Source organism: Gymnoscopelus braueri, assembly GCF_963280865.1.
Source record: "Gymnoscopelus braueri genome assembly, chromosome: 8".
Lineage (NCBI taxonomy): Eukaryota > Metazoa > Chordata > Actinopteri > Myctophiformes > Myctophidae > Gymnoscopelus > Gymnoscopelus braueri.
Genome location: NC_137609.1, coordinates 15862128 through 15875829, shown reverse-complemented (window position 1 = coordinate 15875829; position 13702 = coordinate 15862128). Strand labels below are relative to the sequence as shown.

Below are 13702 nucleotides of genomic sequence, written 5' to 3'. Positions count from 1 at the left end.
ATGGGTCCCGACCCACTGCTTGTGAAACAGACAGACAGTGCATATTAGAATGCTCATTTCACCACCAGGCTGATCGTTGTGGTTCTCTCCATGTAGGAATCAGATGGGACAGCCAGGGCGTTTAGTTCTGCTTTCCTCGCAACTCTGAGAGACAAGACAGAAAAAGGACATCGTTACCCATCCAGAGAATCGATCACCACGCATCATCAGCCAACAGAACCGACCGACCAAATGACGGCCAAGACATCGTCGGAGGACACGAGGCTCTCCCTCTCCACGCCGTTACGCATCTGCCACGGAGCTTCCCAGAGCAACAACAACGGCACCTGCGTGGAGCAGCTACAGAGCGGTGGCTTCTTCCCCCCGTTCTCCTCCACGTTCGCGCTCATCGTGCTGGTGGCCATGATCGTGGGGATAATACTCGTCTCCCTGGCGACGTTTCACTTCCACAAGAGGAAGATGAGGAAGAGGAAGATCCAGCGCGCGCAGGAAGAGTACGAGCGCGACAGCCGCAGCCCGTCGGCGTCCGCGAAGGAGCCGATGAAGCCGTGCATCATCGTCCGTCCGGTGGCGGCGGCGGCGGTGGGTTCGAGTGCCTCGGGTGGTGGTGGCGCTCGGAAAGGCGACGAGAAGCCCGCTTGTTGTCACACACAGGAGACTGGCCCGTCCGCTGACCACACTACCACTGTCTCACAGTCGGATACTACTGCTCTCCCTGACCTCCCTGACCTCCCTGACCCAGACGAGCCTGGACAAACACTGCATACGGTCGTCTCATCTTGACAATGCCACATACACACTGGCACCCCGCGATCCGACCATGTGAAATAGACCAGTGAATTCACTTCAATTTTTTCAGGGGTATAAAAACGGAACTCTCGACATTATAGCTTGGATTTAAACTGTGGAAAAGCAATATATGGCACAAAGAACAGCCCTACACCATGACCTCAACAACCGCCCACTTGACTTTCATTCATTCTTCATCAAAGACATCACCTGAGTGGATTAATCTCGGCTCCGCTTGTAATTAACGTACAAACAAGTAGAAAATAGATATAACATAATAGAATATAGCGTATAGCTGTGCGATAATGTCAGCAAGGGGAGAATTCGTTGCTAATGCTGTAAATGAACAACAGATGATCAACAGTAGGCTGCATCGGGACGTAAGGCCGATGGAGCAGCAAAGGCGCTGTCCGAAGTGCTGAAATGTAGATAACTTACATTTAACTTTAAATTCGTGCGACTATTACTCCAGTGGCATATTTCCTGTGTTGATGTACATGGCCACCCTCCCTCTTAATACAGATTATATTTCTTTAAGGGATTGTATAGATGATTCACCCATTGCTCTTTGACTTTTAAACGTCTTCCCTTAGAAGACCGAGGCCTCTTCTCTAAGATGCTTAAACTTTAAATACTTCCTACAAGCGTGTGACACTATTCTGTTGAGTTGATTTAAAAATTGTGCCACGCTTGAAACTGGTGACACGACGCATTATACAATGACGATGTGGTGGCCATGTTTCTTTATATCTTCGCATGTCCTATGACACAGTAAAGTTTTGTGTTAGGCTTTGGCTATTGTGGTTAGGCAGTGCAAATCTGCATATGGTATAGAAATGGCTCATTTGTTTGCATAAACTATTTTTCCTCTTCCAGTAACTTTACATATTTACATAAACTATATCCATGTCAGTCCTCTAATATCTGTAGGACATCTATTGGTAGCACTAGTTATAGCCTACTTACTGTAGGACGCAATACATTTTGCTGTACTTATGCACTCAAGATTTTTTCTTTAATGTGTCGAATAGTAAATTGGAGCGCTAATACAGTACTTCCATCTTTGAGTATTTAAAATGTATTCTCTGAGATGTAATAAATGGAGGATCCTTCAAACAGGGTTTTTCGGTCTGTTTCAATTGTTTTATACACTGCAGGCCTACTCCAACTATTGGGAAATCCTATATCATTTATTATGTGAGTGTATTGTTAAACAATGTCACTGTGGAAGTAGAAACATTCGATAGCCAAGTTCTCTGGAGATTGTGTCGCCAGCAATGAATCAATAGTGGGGATTGTTCTAAAGAACATCTCAAAACCATTCTAAACCCCCCCAAAGACTGTAGCGATGGGCCAGCTTCAAACGAACAGAGTGTACAATACCATGCAAGCAGACCTCTCCAGTGAATGAACACTGTGAGAAAAAATTGGCATGAATATTGTTGGAATTCCCTTTTGATGCATACAGTCAGAAAATCCCATTTGAATATGACTGTGGAAATGTCACATGCACTGTAAAATCCTCAGTGAGAAATGAGGATTTTACAGTGTGTAAATGGAACCAAACAGACCCTTACTGCACCCTCTCAGAGTTAGGGGATTCTCCTGTGTGTGGACAATGCTTCGTATCAGTCTGTTAAAGTCTTCCAGCAATATAAACTATAGCCTCCATGAGACAAAGCTCTTATGACCTCTGCTGCCCGCGCAGGGAGTCCTGTCTGTCGCATACTGTGAGCTATGGTCTTATATATGCTGATCATCCCCCGCATGGCCTGCTCTTGTGAACTACCACCCTTTTAATCTCATCTGCCATATTCATACCTACTGGAACATGCTGTGTCCCCCTCCTGTCAGTCCATTGGTCATTCTACAGCCTTGGCAGCAGCGGTTCCTTACAGAAGTTGGTGGCAGCGGGCCAAGAATAGAAGCTCCCCTACCGAGTCTCAGTGCCTTTGGACTGGTTCCAGGAGAGCATGTTCCTAATTGAACCCTGGGGATTGGACCCCAGGCTTTGGCAAGGTTTCAGTTCCTGTGAGCTACAGTGTTAGATTGGCCCTCTCAATAAAATCTAAAGGCAGACAGTCCTATCTAGGGCAATGGGGGCACAGAGAGACTTCCAAACAGACTGTGTGCGGGTATTTAGTGCTTAGCGTACCAGGCTGAATGGAGGATACCAATTGATATGTTTTCTATATTTCTGCTTTGCAGATTATACACAGCAGTGGCTCTCAAAGTAGGTTCCTGGGGGTCCCCAACAAAATAAGTTAATATAGCATCAAAATCTGTTTAACCATGTTAACCCTATATACAACAGCTATTTGAAAATAGCTGATCTACAAGCTCACAACATGACGCGTGTTAGATTAGCTATTTATTTATTTTTTATCTAAAATGACAACATTTTGAATAATTTTCTTTTTCATTTTAACAATGCAAATCTTGTATGGGGGGGCCCTGGCACAACATATTTTCAGATGGGGGTCCGCAGTCAAATACATTTGGGGGTCCTTGACATGAAAAAGTTTGAGAACCACTGATATACAGTAGGCGACCTGTGCATCACAAGGACCCGTGTTCTAACAATATAGATGATGTCATGAATAATTGAAAAAGACCCAGAAATGAACCGTGTTTGTTGCTACATGAGCAGTTTCATAACACTGGTTCAGCATGTTGCCGGCTGCTCTGCCAAAAGCCTTTCTATCGATCCGTACACTGCAAAATGCTGAGAGATAAGTTAACTCTGAGAGTAAAAATGGGCCAGTATAGTCACAATCTTCAGTGTAGTTCTGCACAAATGTATAATACTTACCTGCCTTTCACAGAAAAAAAAGCACAGTAATGGATTTTGAGCAAAGCTGGGCATGAACCACTGCAAACTTAAAAGCAAAGAAAGAAACAGCACAACACATTATGGAAATGGACTACCTGTCACCATGCGATCTAAGTGGCTTCAACAATACATAATAAAATCCTTACTGTTAATTTAATTCAACTCAGAGAGTGTATAAATGCAACCAAAATAACCATAATGGGACAATTTTTTGTTCCATTTGTGCCCACCCAGATTGTGATAATTTTACTGTGCAGAGCCCAGGTAAGTGCAGAGAACAATCATGGTGACTCACAACCATTAACATTTATAAAAGCAATGGGTCGCACTCAGGATGACAAGAGTTAACATTTTTAATTTTTTCTGCACGTCTTTATAATGAAGGACAAACGTTTCGGCTATTCAGCCTTCGTCAGTGACTCACAATCATTAACATCAGTATTATATCTGCCTCTTTTATGAGCCTTTCACTGTAAACAGACTTTGTTCTGTTATATTTGCTGGACCTGCTACAACAGATGTGCAGTAAACAGCTCCCAGAACCAGTGATATGATATGTCCCTGGAGTGGACTATGGCTTTTGTGGAATTTTTCTCCTATTAACTGTAGCTATACTGGCTCTGTTCAGTTAGTGGAGCTGGAGGTCAGGGGCTTTAAAAGTGCTTCAGTGACACAATTCCCGCCGCCCACTGAGAAGAGAAAGAATAGCAACTGCCAACTGGTACTCAGTTACAAGTTAGCAGTGATGGAAGAAGTACTCACATGCTTACTTAAGTAAAAGTATCAATGCCCTATTGTAGAAATAGTCTGTTACAAGGATGAGCTCGGTATTAAAAACGTACTTGAGTAAAAGTACAAAGGTATTGGCATCAGAATATACGTATATAAGTACTAAAAGTAAAAGTACTCATTATGCAGAAGGTCCCATTTCACAAGTTTTCAAATGGATAAAATGGATAAAGAATCCTTTGAAAATAGCAGATCTACAAGCTCACAACGCGTCGCTTAGCGACATGTTTTGTAATAACAATCAAAATCTACAAAGTAACTAGTAACTAAAGTAAAAGTAAAAGTACAATATTTGCCTCAGAGATGTAGTGTAGAGTAGAAGTAAAAGTACAGAAAATTGGAAATACTCCAGTAAAGTAAAAATACCTCAAAATTTTACTTAAGTACAGTACAGTACTTGAGTAAATGTACTCAGTTACTTTATACCACTGGTTTCAATGACACAATTCCCGGCCATACTGAGAAGAGAAAGAATAGCAACTGGTACTCAGTGACAAGTTAGCCTTCAAGGTACTACATATTACATTTGCAAAAAAGAACATAAAATGTTAAAATATGGAGATGTGGTTTCTGCACGACAGCAATGATATGCAGGTTTAATGTTTTGATATTTGATAAATTAATCTAGCTGCTTTATACTTTATATCTGTTGGATAAAGACTTAAAGTTGTCTTTTCATAAGCAGTATTAGTCGGGATGGAATCTGATAGAAGTTCTATCTGTGGTTTAGTGTCTAAAGCTGGTGCACTCATGAATGATGGGAACCCTGTTTGCCTTTAATGGTTTCCAGTATTTACCCTTGCGTTAAGACATTAATTAATCTTAATATTTGCGCATCAGCTGCAACAGGCACATTAATCCATGTTATGACGACAGTGATCCATTTGGTCTCCAACCCAGTCCTCAGGAGAATACAGTGGGTTCCTCAATCCTTTACAGTATGTGAATATTATATTTTTACATATACATAATATGTGATACTATAGTCTAATTTCCTGAGCTTTGCCGGAAAATAGACCAGATGCAATTGTATCAGATGTGCCGTTCTCCTTCTGATATTCAGTGCTGTGTGCATACAGAATGATCCTATTATAGCTGAATGCATTTTGCATTTTGCATTCAAGATCCTATACTATACAGTCCCTATAGCTGCACACATACAAATGCTGAGTGTTAACTTAACCACTTGAACCACATGCATCCATATTCTGGGGGGGAACATTAGCCACAAATAGCCGATCTACAAGTATGTTATGAGCTTGCAGATCGGCTATTTTTGCGATCCAAGTACAGAGCCAACACATGCAGGTCCAGTCTAGATGGTTTAAGTAATTTATGTGTTCATGTTTTAATTAGCCCTCCAGATTGTACTGTGTGTACAACATGACCTAATGTGCTCAACATCTAAAGGCTCACTGGGGTAACATTGTTTTTGCACTGACTGTTCCACAACAAAGCATTGCTGTTTTGCTCTGCATCTTTTTTTTAATATTATAATACAGATGCCTGACAATTGAAAGGAAACGTGTTGGGCCACCACAAGCCTCCAGAACAGCTTCAGTGCACCGTGGCAAAGGAAGGAACACCATTCTAATTTGGTATTTTGGATGATGGTGAGTGCTGTCTAACACGTTGCGTCCTACATCTCCTTTAGGCGTTCAATTATGGTTGAGATCCGGTGCCTGCGAAGGCCATAGCATATGATTCACATCATTTGCATACCAATCAAACCATTCAGTGAACCCTCGTGTCCTGTGGATGGAGGTATCGTCATCCTGGAAGAGACCACTCCCATCAGGATGGAAGTCTTTCATCATAGGATAAAAGGTGATCACTCATAACAGCTTTGCATTGATTTGCAGTGACCCTTCCGAAGTGGACCCAGGCCATAACAGGAACATGCCCCCCACAGCATAACCTTTCACTGAAGGGGTCAAGCATTCAGGCCACTAGCTCTTGCACTCGCCCACTTGTGGAGAATATGGTGATGGCTGACTCGTCTGAACATATCACGTTGTTCCAACATCTCTAGTGTCTATGGTTTTAGCACCACTGAACTTGCAAGCGTGCACTTGTCTTTGTACTTAGGGGTTCATGCACTACAACCCTATATTGTAACATCCTTCTACATTATGTAGCTGTCAACAGACTTTTTGATCATTTGATCACTCCTGTGTGACCATTCTCAGTCACCTGAGGAAGAGTTGCTCTTGTTCTTACATATCACAGTAATGCACAAGCATGCGTCATGGTCATCGAACGTGTGCTTTGGACCACAATTTGAATATCGACTCTGTCGGGTGGAAACCTCATATGTCCAATACTGTTACTTTTCAGGATTCAAAAATTCATGAAATAATTTGCATGCTTTTTAGCATGCCAGTAACATAATCCATTGAAAATTCTGTTCTATCAATTATTTGGGGTTTCGACCATACCTACACCTACTGTATCTAATATTGGGGTTATTGCAAACCGACCACTAGGGGGCGAGGCCAACTCGTTTGCGATGGTTATTGAAAACCTTATGCCCATACCTAACACCATACCAAAATTCAGAAACTTGTCAGTCACCAAGAGCCAAATCTTGATGATTTTTGACGAGTTCCCTCCCAGCTACCATTGAAGCATTAGTGAGGGATGTTAGCTGTAGACCAAAGTGCACACATGTTGAAACTGAAATGATTCAAGGTACCTTTGAATTCTAGCCTGCATTTCCAGTGTGATTAAAAGAATCCAGTTTCTAAGGTAACAGCTGCTTTTCCGGTAACTGTACATAGCACACTCGTTAGCGCTCACACCATATGTCTCTCACCACAACCAAGCCCTCATTATTGGTTTCTGCTTGTTTGTTAACACTGACACTTTGGACTTGTGCATTCAGCAGGATACCAATTTACATTTTTTTGTATTATTACTTTGCTTTACTGTACTAATTTACACCTTTTGCTATATTATTTCCACAATTGCCAAAGTTTGAAGGTCTCAAAACATAGTTGGTATACTGTAATGCTGGTGACTTTGGGGTTCCTTCCCAACTCCTGATTAATTTTATTTCCCATGAAGTCAGTATGGAGAAGGGTGACCTCCCTAATTTATGCTCCATCACATGGTGGTGTTGCTCACAGAAAATAACAGATTTTCCAGCTAAAAACGTGACTCATTGAAAATCTGTATCAGCTTCATCCTTTTCACCTGGACAAAATTGTCCTTTTACCCTGTCAGCAGAATTCCAAATGCCCCACGGACCTTTCGATGAGTGAGGCAGTATATAGCTAATATTCATCTCAGTGGTGCTACAGTACATGCATATACAGGCCTGACCAAGGAACAGTTCATGTTTTAGTATCATGTATCAGTATCATGTCAGTATCATGGTCAGTATCATGTCAGTATCATGTCAGCAGGTCAGTATCATGGTCAGTATCATGGTCAGTATCATGGTCAGTATCATGGTCAGTATCATGGTCAGTATCATGGTCAGTATCATGGTCAGTATCATGTCAGCAGGTCAGTATCATGGTCAGCATCATGTCAGCATCATGGTCAGTATCATGGTCATTATCATGTCAGTATCATGGTCAGTACCATGTCAGTATCATGGTCAGTATCATGGTCAGGATCTTGTCAGCATCATGTCAGTATCAAGGTTAGTATCATGTCAGTATCAAGGTCAGTATCATGGTCAATATCATGGTGTGTATCAGGTCAGTATCAGGTCAGTATCACGTCTGTATCATGTCAGTATCATGGTCAGTATCATGGTCAGTATCATGGTCTGTATCATTGTGTGTGTGCTGTTAGTGGCGCGACTGGCAAGGCATGTTCAGTTGGGAGCTGGGCTGGGCATTTGGAAGAGATAGTGTGAACCTCCATGCTCTCCCAAATATGAAACTCCTCACCATCGAGTGAAAACAGACAGGGCAAATTCCATGGTACGTCGTTTTTTACAGATATACCTATCTTGTTACGGACCAAAGTTGTGGACGGGCGGACGGAAGGACATACGGACAGACATACGGACATACGGACGGACGGACGGACGGACGGACGGACGGACGGACGGACGGACGGACGGACGGACGGACGGACGGAAGGATGGATGAATGGACTGACCTAACAACATTTTCACCAGAGCTGTTAATGCAGTGACAAGGACACAATCTCCTGCCGACTTCCCACGCGCGAACACCACTGACAACGTGTGTGTACTGGAGCGCCAGGCCAAGCCGGAAGTGAAGCAATTGGTCACATTATGACACTTGTGATTTATTAACACTGAAAGTAGCCTATGGGGCAGTCATCTTCATGACATAGAAGTTATTTTGTTTAGAGAGTCAATGTTTTTTAACCTGCTTTTGGAGTCATCCCTGAGGCTGGTTCTCACAAAGTAAAATTGAATGGCCCAGTTTCCCTTCTGAGAGAAGTCAAGATTAGCCTGGGGGCTTGTTCCATCAGATTAACTAAAAACAGCAATTTTACACACTTTTAATAGCATTCCAGCACCCATTTGCCTGCCTTGGCTGAGTGAGGGCAAGAATAAAGTTGGTTAAACACCAAAATGTGTACACTGGGGTTCGGAAATGTGGAGCAAACAGAGAACATAAGTTGTACAGACAAGTAATACTGTATCACAGCCCCGGATCTGTCTTTCAATCTGACAGCAGCTCAGCAGGTGTGAGAACCAGAGCTCATTAGCAAGAGCATTCAGCTGCACTCTTTCATCCATTTAAGATAGCAATATTTCTCTGTTGCTCATTATTTCCTCTCTCTATTCAGATTGTCTCAATGTATTATAGGCAGCATAATGAAACTCAAAGCATGCTCTAATACTCTATGCCCTTTTTCTCTCTCTGCTGCTGATTATAATGTATTATTGTTATTATTATTATTATCATCATTATGAAAAAGAAATGGTGGCATATTACGTACACATTTACACTCTCTGTTGTTGGGTTTCTAGAACGGAACATGTCCAATTAAACCTTCCCAACGGTATATTAGTACTAAAGGCTTCACCAGTAATGGTTCAAAGTACCTATTATGAGCATGAGTAGCCTTCATTTTGAGGCTTTTGGCCTGCGTGGCAAACCAACACCAAAACACTGGCTAAGCACAGTAAAATTGGCTTATTCTACAGGTCCATAACTCTCCGGATCTTAGGCTCCTGTGTGGTAGTATCGTGCTCTATAAGCATATTTTGTGCTATGTAAGACAACGACAAAATTAGACCGTCCTGTGGGACAAAAATTAACCTATCATTTACAGTACCATAACCTCAAAGTGCTTATGTCAGGTCGGTCATGCATGATGAATCAGTCCACCGACTGAGTTCTGCTTTCCAATCGTACATCTGTAGGTAACGCTATGACTGTTTCACCTTTAGAGTTGTTTAGAGACTAATACGAGAAAAAGGAAGGGTTCGCAACTCACTTTGAATGCTCCAAAAACTTTAATAAACTACAGTCAACAAACAATGTTTCGACCTTGCGGTCTTCTTCAGGTTGGTTTACCTTGAGATGAATACAAAACATTATTTCTGCCTTCCCAGCAATCATCTGCACAACATTTAGCATTTGTACTTTAATATCTCCCTGAGCCAGGCTGTCACCCCCGGCCCTCAGTCTTCAAACAGACTGTCATCATCCCAGTGCCAGATTAAGTGGACTGTGACATGTCTCAATGACTAGTGCCCTGTGGCCATGATCATGATGAAGTACTTCAAGTGGCTCTTGAGACACATCAAATCTGCCCTCCTACCTCAGTGGATCCTCTCCAATGGTGGACAGTAACGAAGTACATTTACTTGAGTACTGTATTTAAGTACATTTATTGAGTATCTGTAGGCCTACTTTACTTGAACTGATATTAGCATTTGTGCTTTAATATCTCCCGGAGTCAGGCTGTGATCCCCTCAGTGATCTATTTGATTGACGTTTCTGCCTTTTGGCTTCCCTCAGAATCAACAAATGGTTGATGGTTGTTTTTGTGTTAGCACCATGGTCCGTGAGGAAAGACGTTTTATTCAGCCGTAGGCTATACCAGTATGCAGATGAATGACAATTGACTGACTTGAATTTGACCTTTAATGATCCTTAGAGTTTGAGTGTGGTATTTTGCTAACAAAATAATGCTGAAATGAAATGCTGATGATTTATGTAGATACAGTTCATCATCCAAACCCTTTAACTCACAAGAAAGGGTCTTGGGACAGGAATTGCTTTCCAATCTCGTTAGAGTCCTGACATTTCCCTGCAAATCCATATAGTGTAAATAATGAGCAGCTCAGCATTATCGGTTCTGACATTTTATGCCCGGGACTTGTTCCGATCATGCATTGTGAGATTCATTAGCTTTCACGGCTTTATTTCATTGCACAGATATCTGGTAGTTATTTGGATTGGGGAGAGTTTAATTGTCACTGAAACAGAATTATACCTCTCCGTGAGGAAGAACTCCGCTTGCAGCCTGTCGCACTAAAGGTGTTGATCATGGGGCAGGCGATAGCCAAGGCTATAAAGAGTGTAATTAGAGGAAGATTTAAAGTGGCAGCCAGTAGTGGAGGGCACAGTGGCCCCCTGCTACAGGGCACTGCATTCAGGATTTAGAATGAAGGCAGCCAGGCAGGGAAAATCAGCAGTGGTTTCAGAATTTGTCTTTTCTTAAAGCCTTTAGGCTCCTCTCTCTCTCTCTCTCTCTCTCTCTCTCTCTCTCTCTCTCTCTCTCTCTCTCTCTCTCTCTCTCTCTCTCTCTCTCTCTCTCTCTCTCTCTCTCTGTCCTTATGTAACCTAATATTTAATTCCTTTTTCTAGGCAAATATTGATTTATATCTCCATTCAAACTCTTGATACCCCCTGATTGATGCATCACGTTTTTTAGTTGAAAGTCAGTTATTTTTCACAAGAAAACGATAAAATCAGGCTTAGGTCTACGCCTATGAATATTTTGATTAAAAACATTGTGTAAAATGGCACAAAGAATGTATATATTGAACAGAAGCACATTTAGAGAAATGATAAGAATCCTCTTCTCCTCTTGTCAAGCCAATTCCATTCTCTCTGTGTTGAACCTATGGGCAGGGTTGGATTTTCTTATCCACTGAAGCCCTATATACTTCTTCAACAAATAACAAAAATAGCCGATCTACAAGCTCACAACGCTTCACATCGCAACACAGTGTGAGCAGGTATATTCACAATTTTTCACATTTGGAAATCTTATACTGTACACCAGTCGACATTTCCCAAAAGGAAATGCATGTATTCTGAACAATAGCAGAGATCAAATGTATCCCTCCAGCGATAAAAACGAATGACCAGAGAGGGGGATATCAAAAGCAGAGCTCCCACCCCCCCCTGCAAATACTGTAGAACCCACCAATTAGGCCAGAGAGGACCTGGGGTTGCTCCCTCAGCTCAGTGCAAAGAGTGCCCCTCACTCCCTGCTCTGCTGGTTTTATAAGGAGGGAGCCCACAGCACTCCACTCTTATTTATGAGCACCACCTCCTTCACAGGCTTATTCACCAGCCATCATCCTCCACCTCCTCATCGCCTTTCCCCCGCCTGCTGTCCTTGCTGCCGTGCTCTTATGTGCTGCTGCAGTCCTCCCGCCTGTTTCTCATCTTCTGTCCTCAAGTTGTCATTTGCTCCGTGCGTTTTAGCTTCTCTTTGCTCCTTCACCCCAATAGATTACCGCCTCTCAACACCTCTGCTATTCTCCTTGCGGGTGCAAAGTGGAGACTTGCACCTGCTGATACCGTACATCCATTTTGAGAGACAACCCAAACTGAATTCAGACAGGCCGATCTGGCTTTATATATTCATTGTTGACTATACACAATGTGTTGTGTGCCTGTAGATCTGCTTGCAGATAATGTAGATCTGATATTTTCAACAAATGTTCGCCTAGAATTGGACACTAGGGTTCATGTGGTTAGTTAATTAATTCATTATTAAGATCCTTGGTTGCTGGTTGCTAAGTTCACATTTATTCCACTGCAGATTCACAAAGACTGGAAGAAAAACCTAAAAACACAACTACACTAAAATGAATGCAGAGGTACTGGTGCAATACTGTGCTACTGTGCTACTGTGCACATGCATTGCCAAAGGTCAGATAGTTAATGACAAGTTCTGACACTACAAATGTCACATCAAATGATGCTTTCATGTAAACATTTTGGAAAATGTGACAGACTCATCCTATACCTTTTGAAGTCACTTGCTGCCACAATGATGTAACGATGAAATTGTTTATTACAGTAATTTAACATGAGCAAACAAAACAAAAAAATATGAATTCTTCTCACCAAAACCTTATACAACATCCTGTTTTACAACCGTTTACAGCCTCAGCGTTCCCATCTTCCAGTCGTCTGTGCATTTGTAGCTCTGCCCACCCCCAAGCTGTCCTCAGGACACAGGAACTCGGCCACTGTGTCCTGAAAAGAATGAAGCCACACTCTGCCCCTCTGTGCCTGTTCTTCAGCTCCCTGTATACGCATCACTCACTTCCTTGACCAACCAGTGTTTTATAGGTCGTGTAAGCCACAAGTTCTCAAACTTTTTAATGTCAAGGACCCCTAGTTTGGCATGCAAGCATTAGGCCATTGACCCCCATAACTCTCAGAGTTAAAGACCTGTATTTAGCCTATAATGCCATGCACAAACTAGTAACGCTAGGTTGAAAGTAGTTTTACGAATAGGCATAGGTAACAAGCAGCTGTTTATTAGTTTTCACTGTCACTCTAAAGCCACTCTAAAGTTGGTGTTGACATGCTGCAGAGGATCCACTTGTCTCTGTTTCTCTCTCTCTCTTCAGGTTCCTTCCTGTCCAACAGGATTGTCCATTATATTAACAACACCCCCAAGTAGTGGTGGAAAGTACTGTACTGGGGTACAATTTTGAGGTACTTTTACTTTACTGGAGTATTTCCAATTTTCAATACTTTTACTTCTACTCCATTACATCTCAGAGGCAAATATTGTACTTTTACTCCACTAAATGTTTTTGAAAACTTTAGTTACTAGTTACTTTCTAGATTTGAATTATTATTTCAAAACATACATTAACCACCTCAGTCCTATTTCAACTTTGGCTATTGAAAATAGCCGATCTACAAGCTCACAACGCGTTGCGATGCGACGCGTTGTAAGCTTGTAGATCTGCTATTTTCAAATACATATACCTTGTGAAACGGGCATAAATGAGTACTCATTACTGCATAATGAGTACTTTTACTTTTGAACTTTTGCTCAAGTAAATTTTGATTACCGGACTTCTACTTGTAA

The 13702-nt window shown here is 42.0% G+C and overlaps 1 protein-coding gene across 1 annotated transcript; it reads left to right on the top strand.

Annotated features, from left to right (window-relative positions):
• Positions 1 to 231: 231 nt before the first annotated feature.
• On the top strand, positions 232 to 783 carry LOC308090701 (uncharacterized protein; the record flags this gene model as incomplete). The annotated part of the gene is made up of 1 exon (XM_080435966.1): positions 232 to 783. One exon carries the CDS (start codon positions 232 to 234, stop codon positions 781 to 783), a length of 552 nt encoding a protein of 183 aa, XP_080292092.1.
• Between the last annotated feature and the right edge of the window lie 12919 nt (positions 784 to 13702).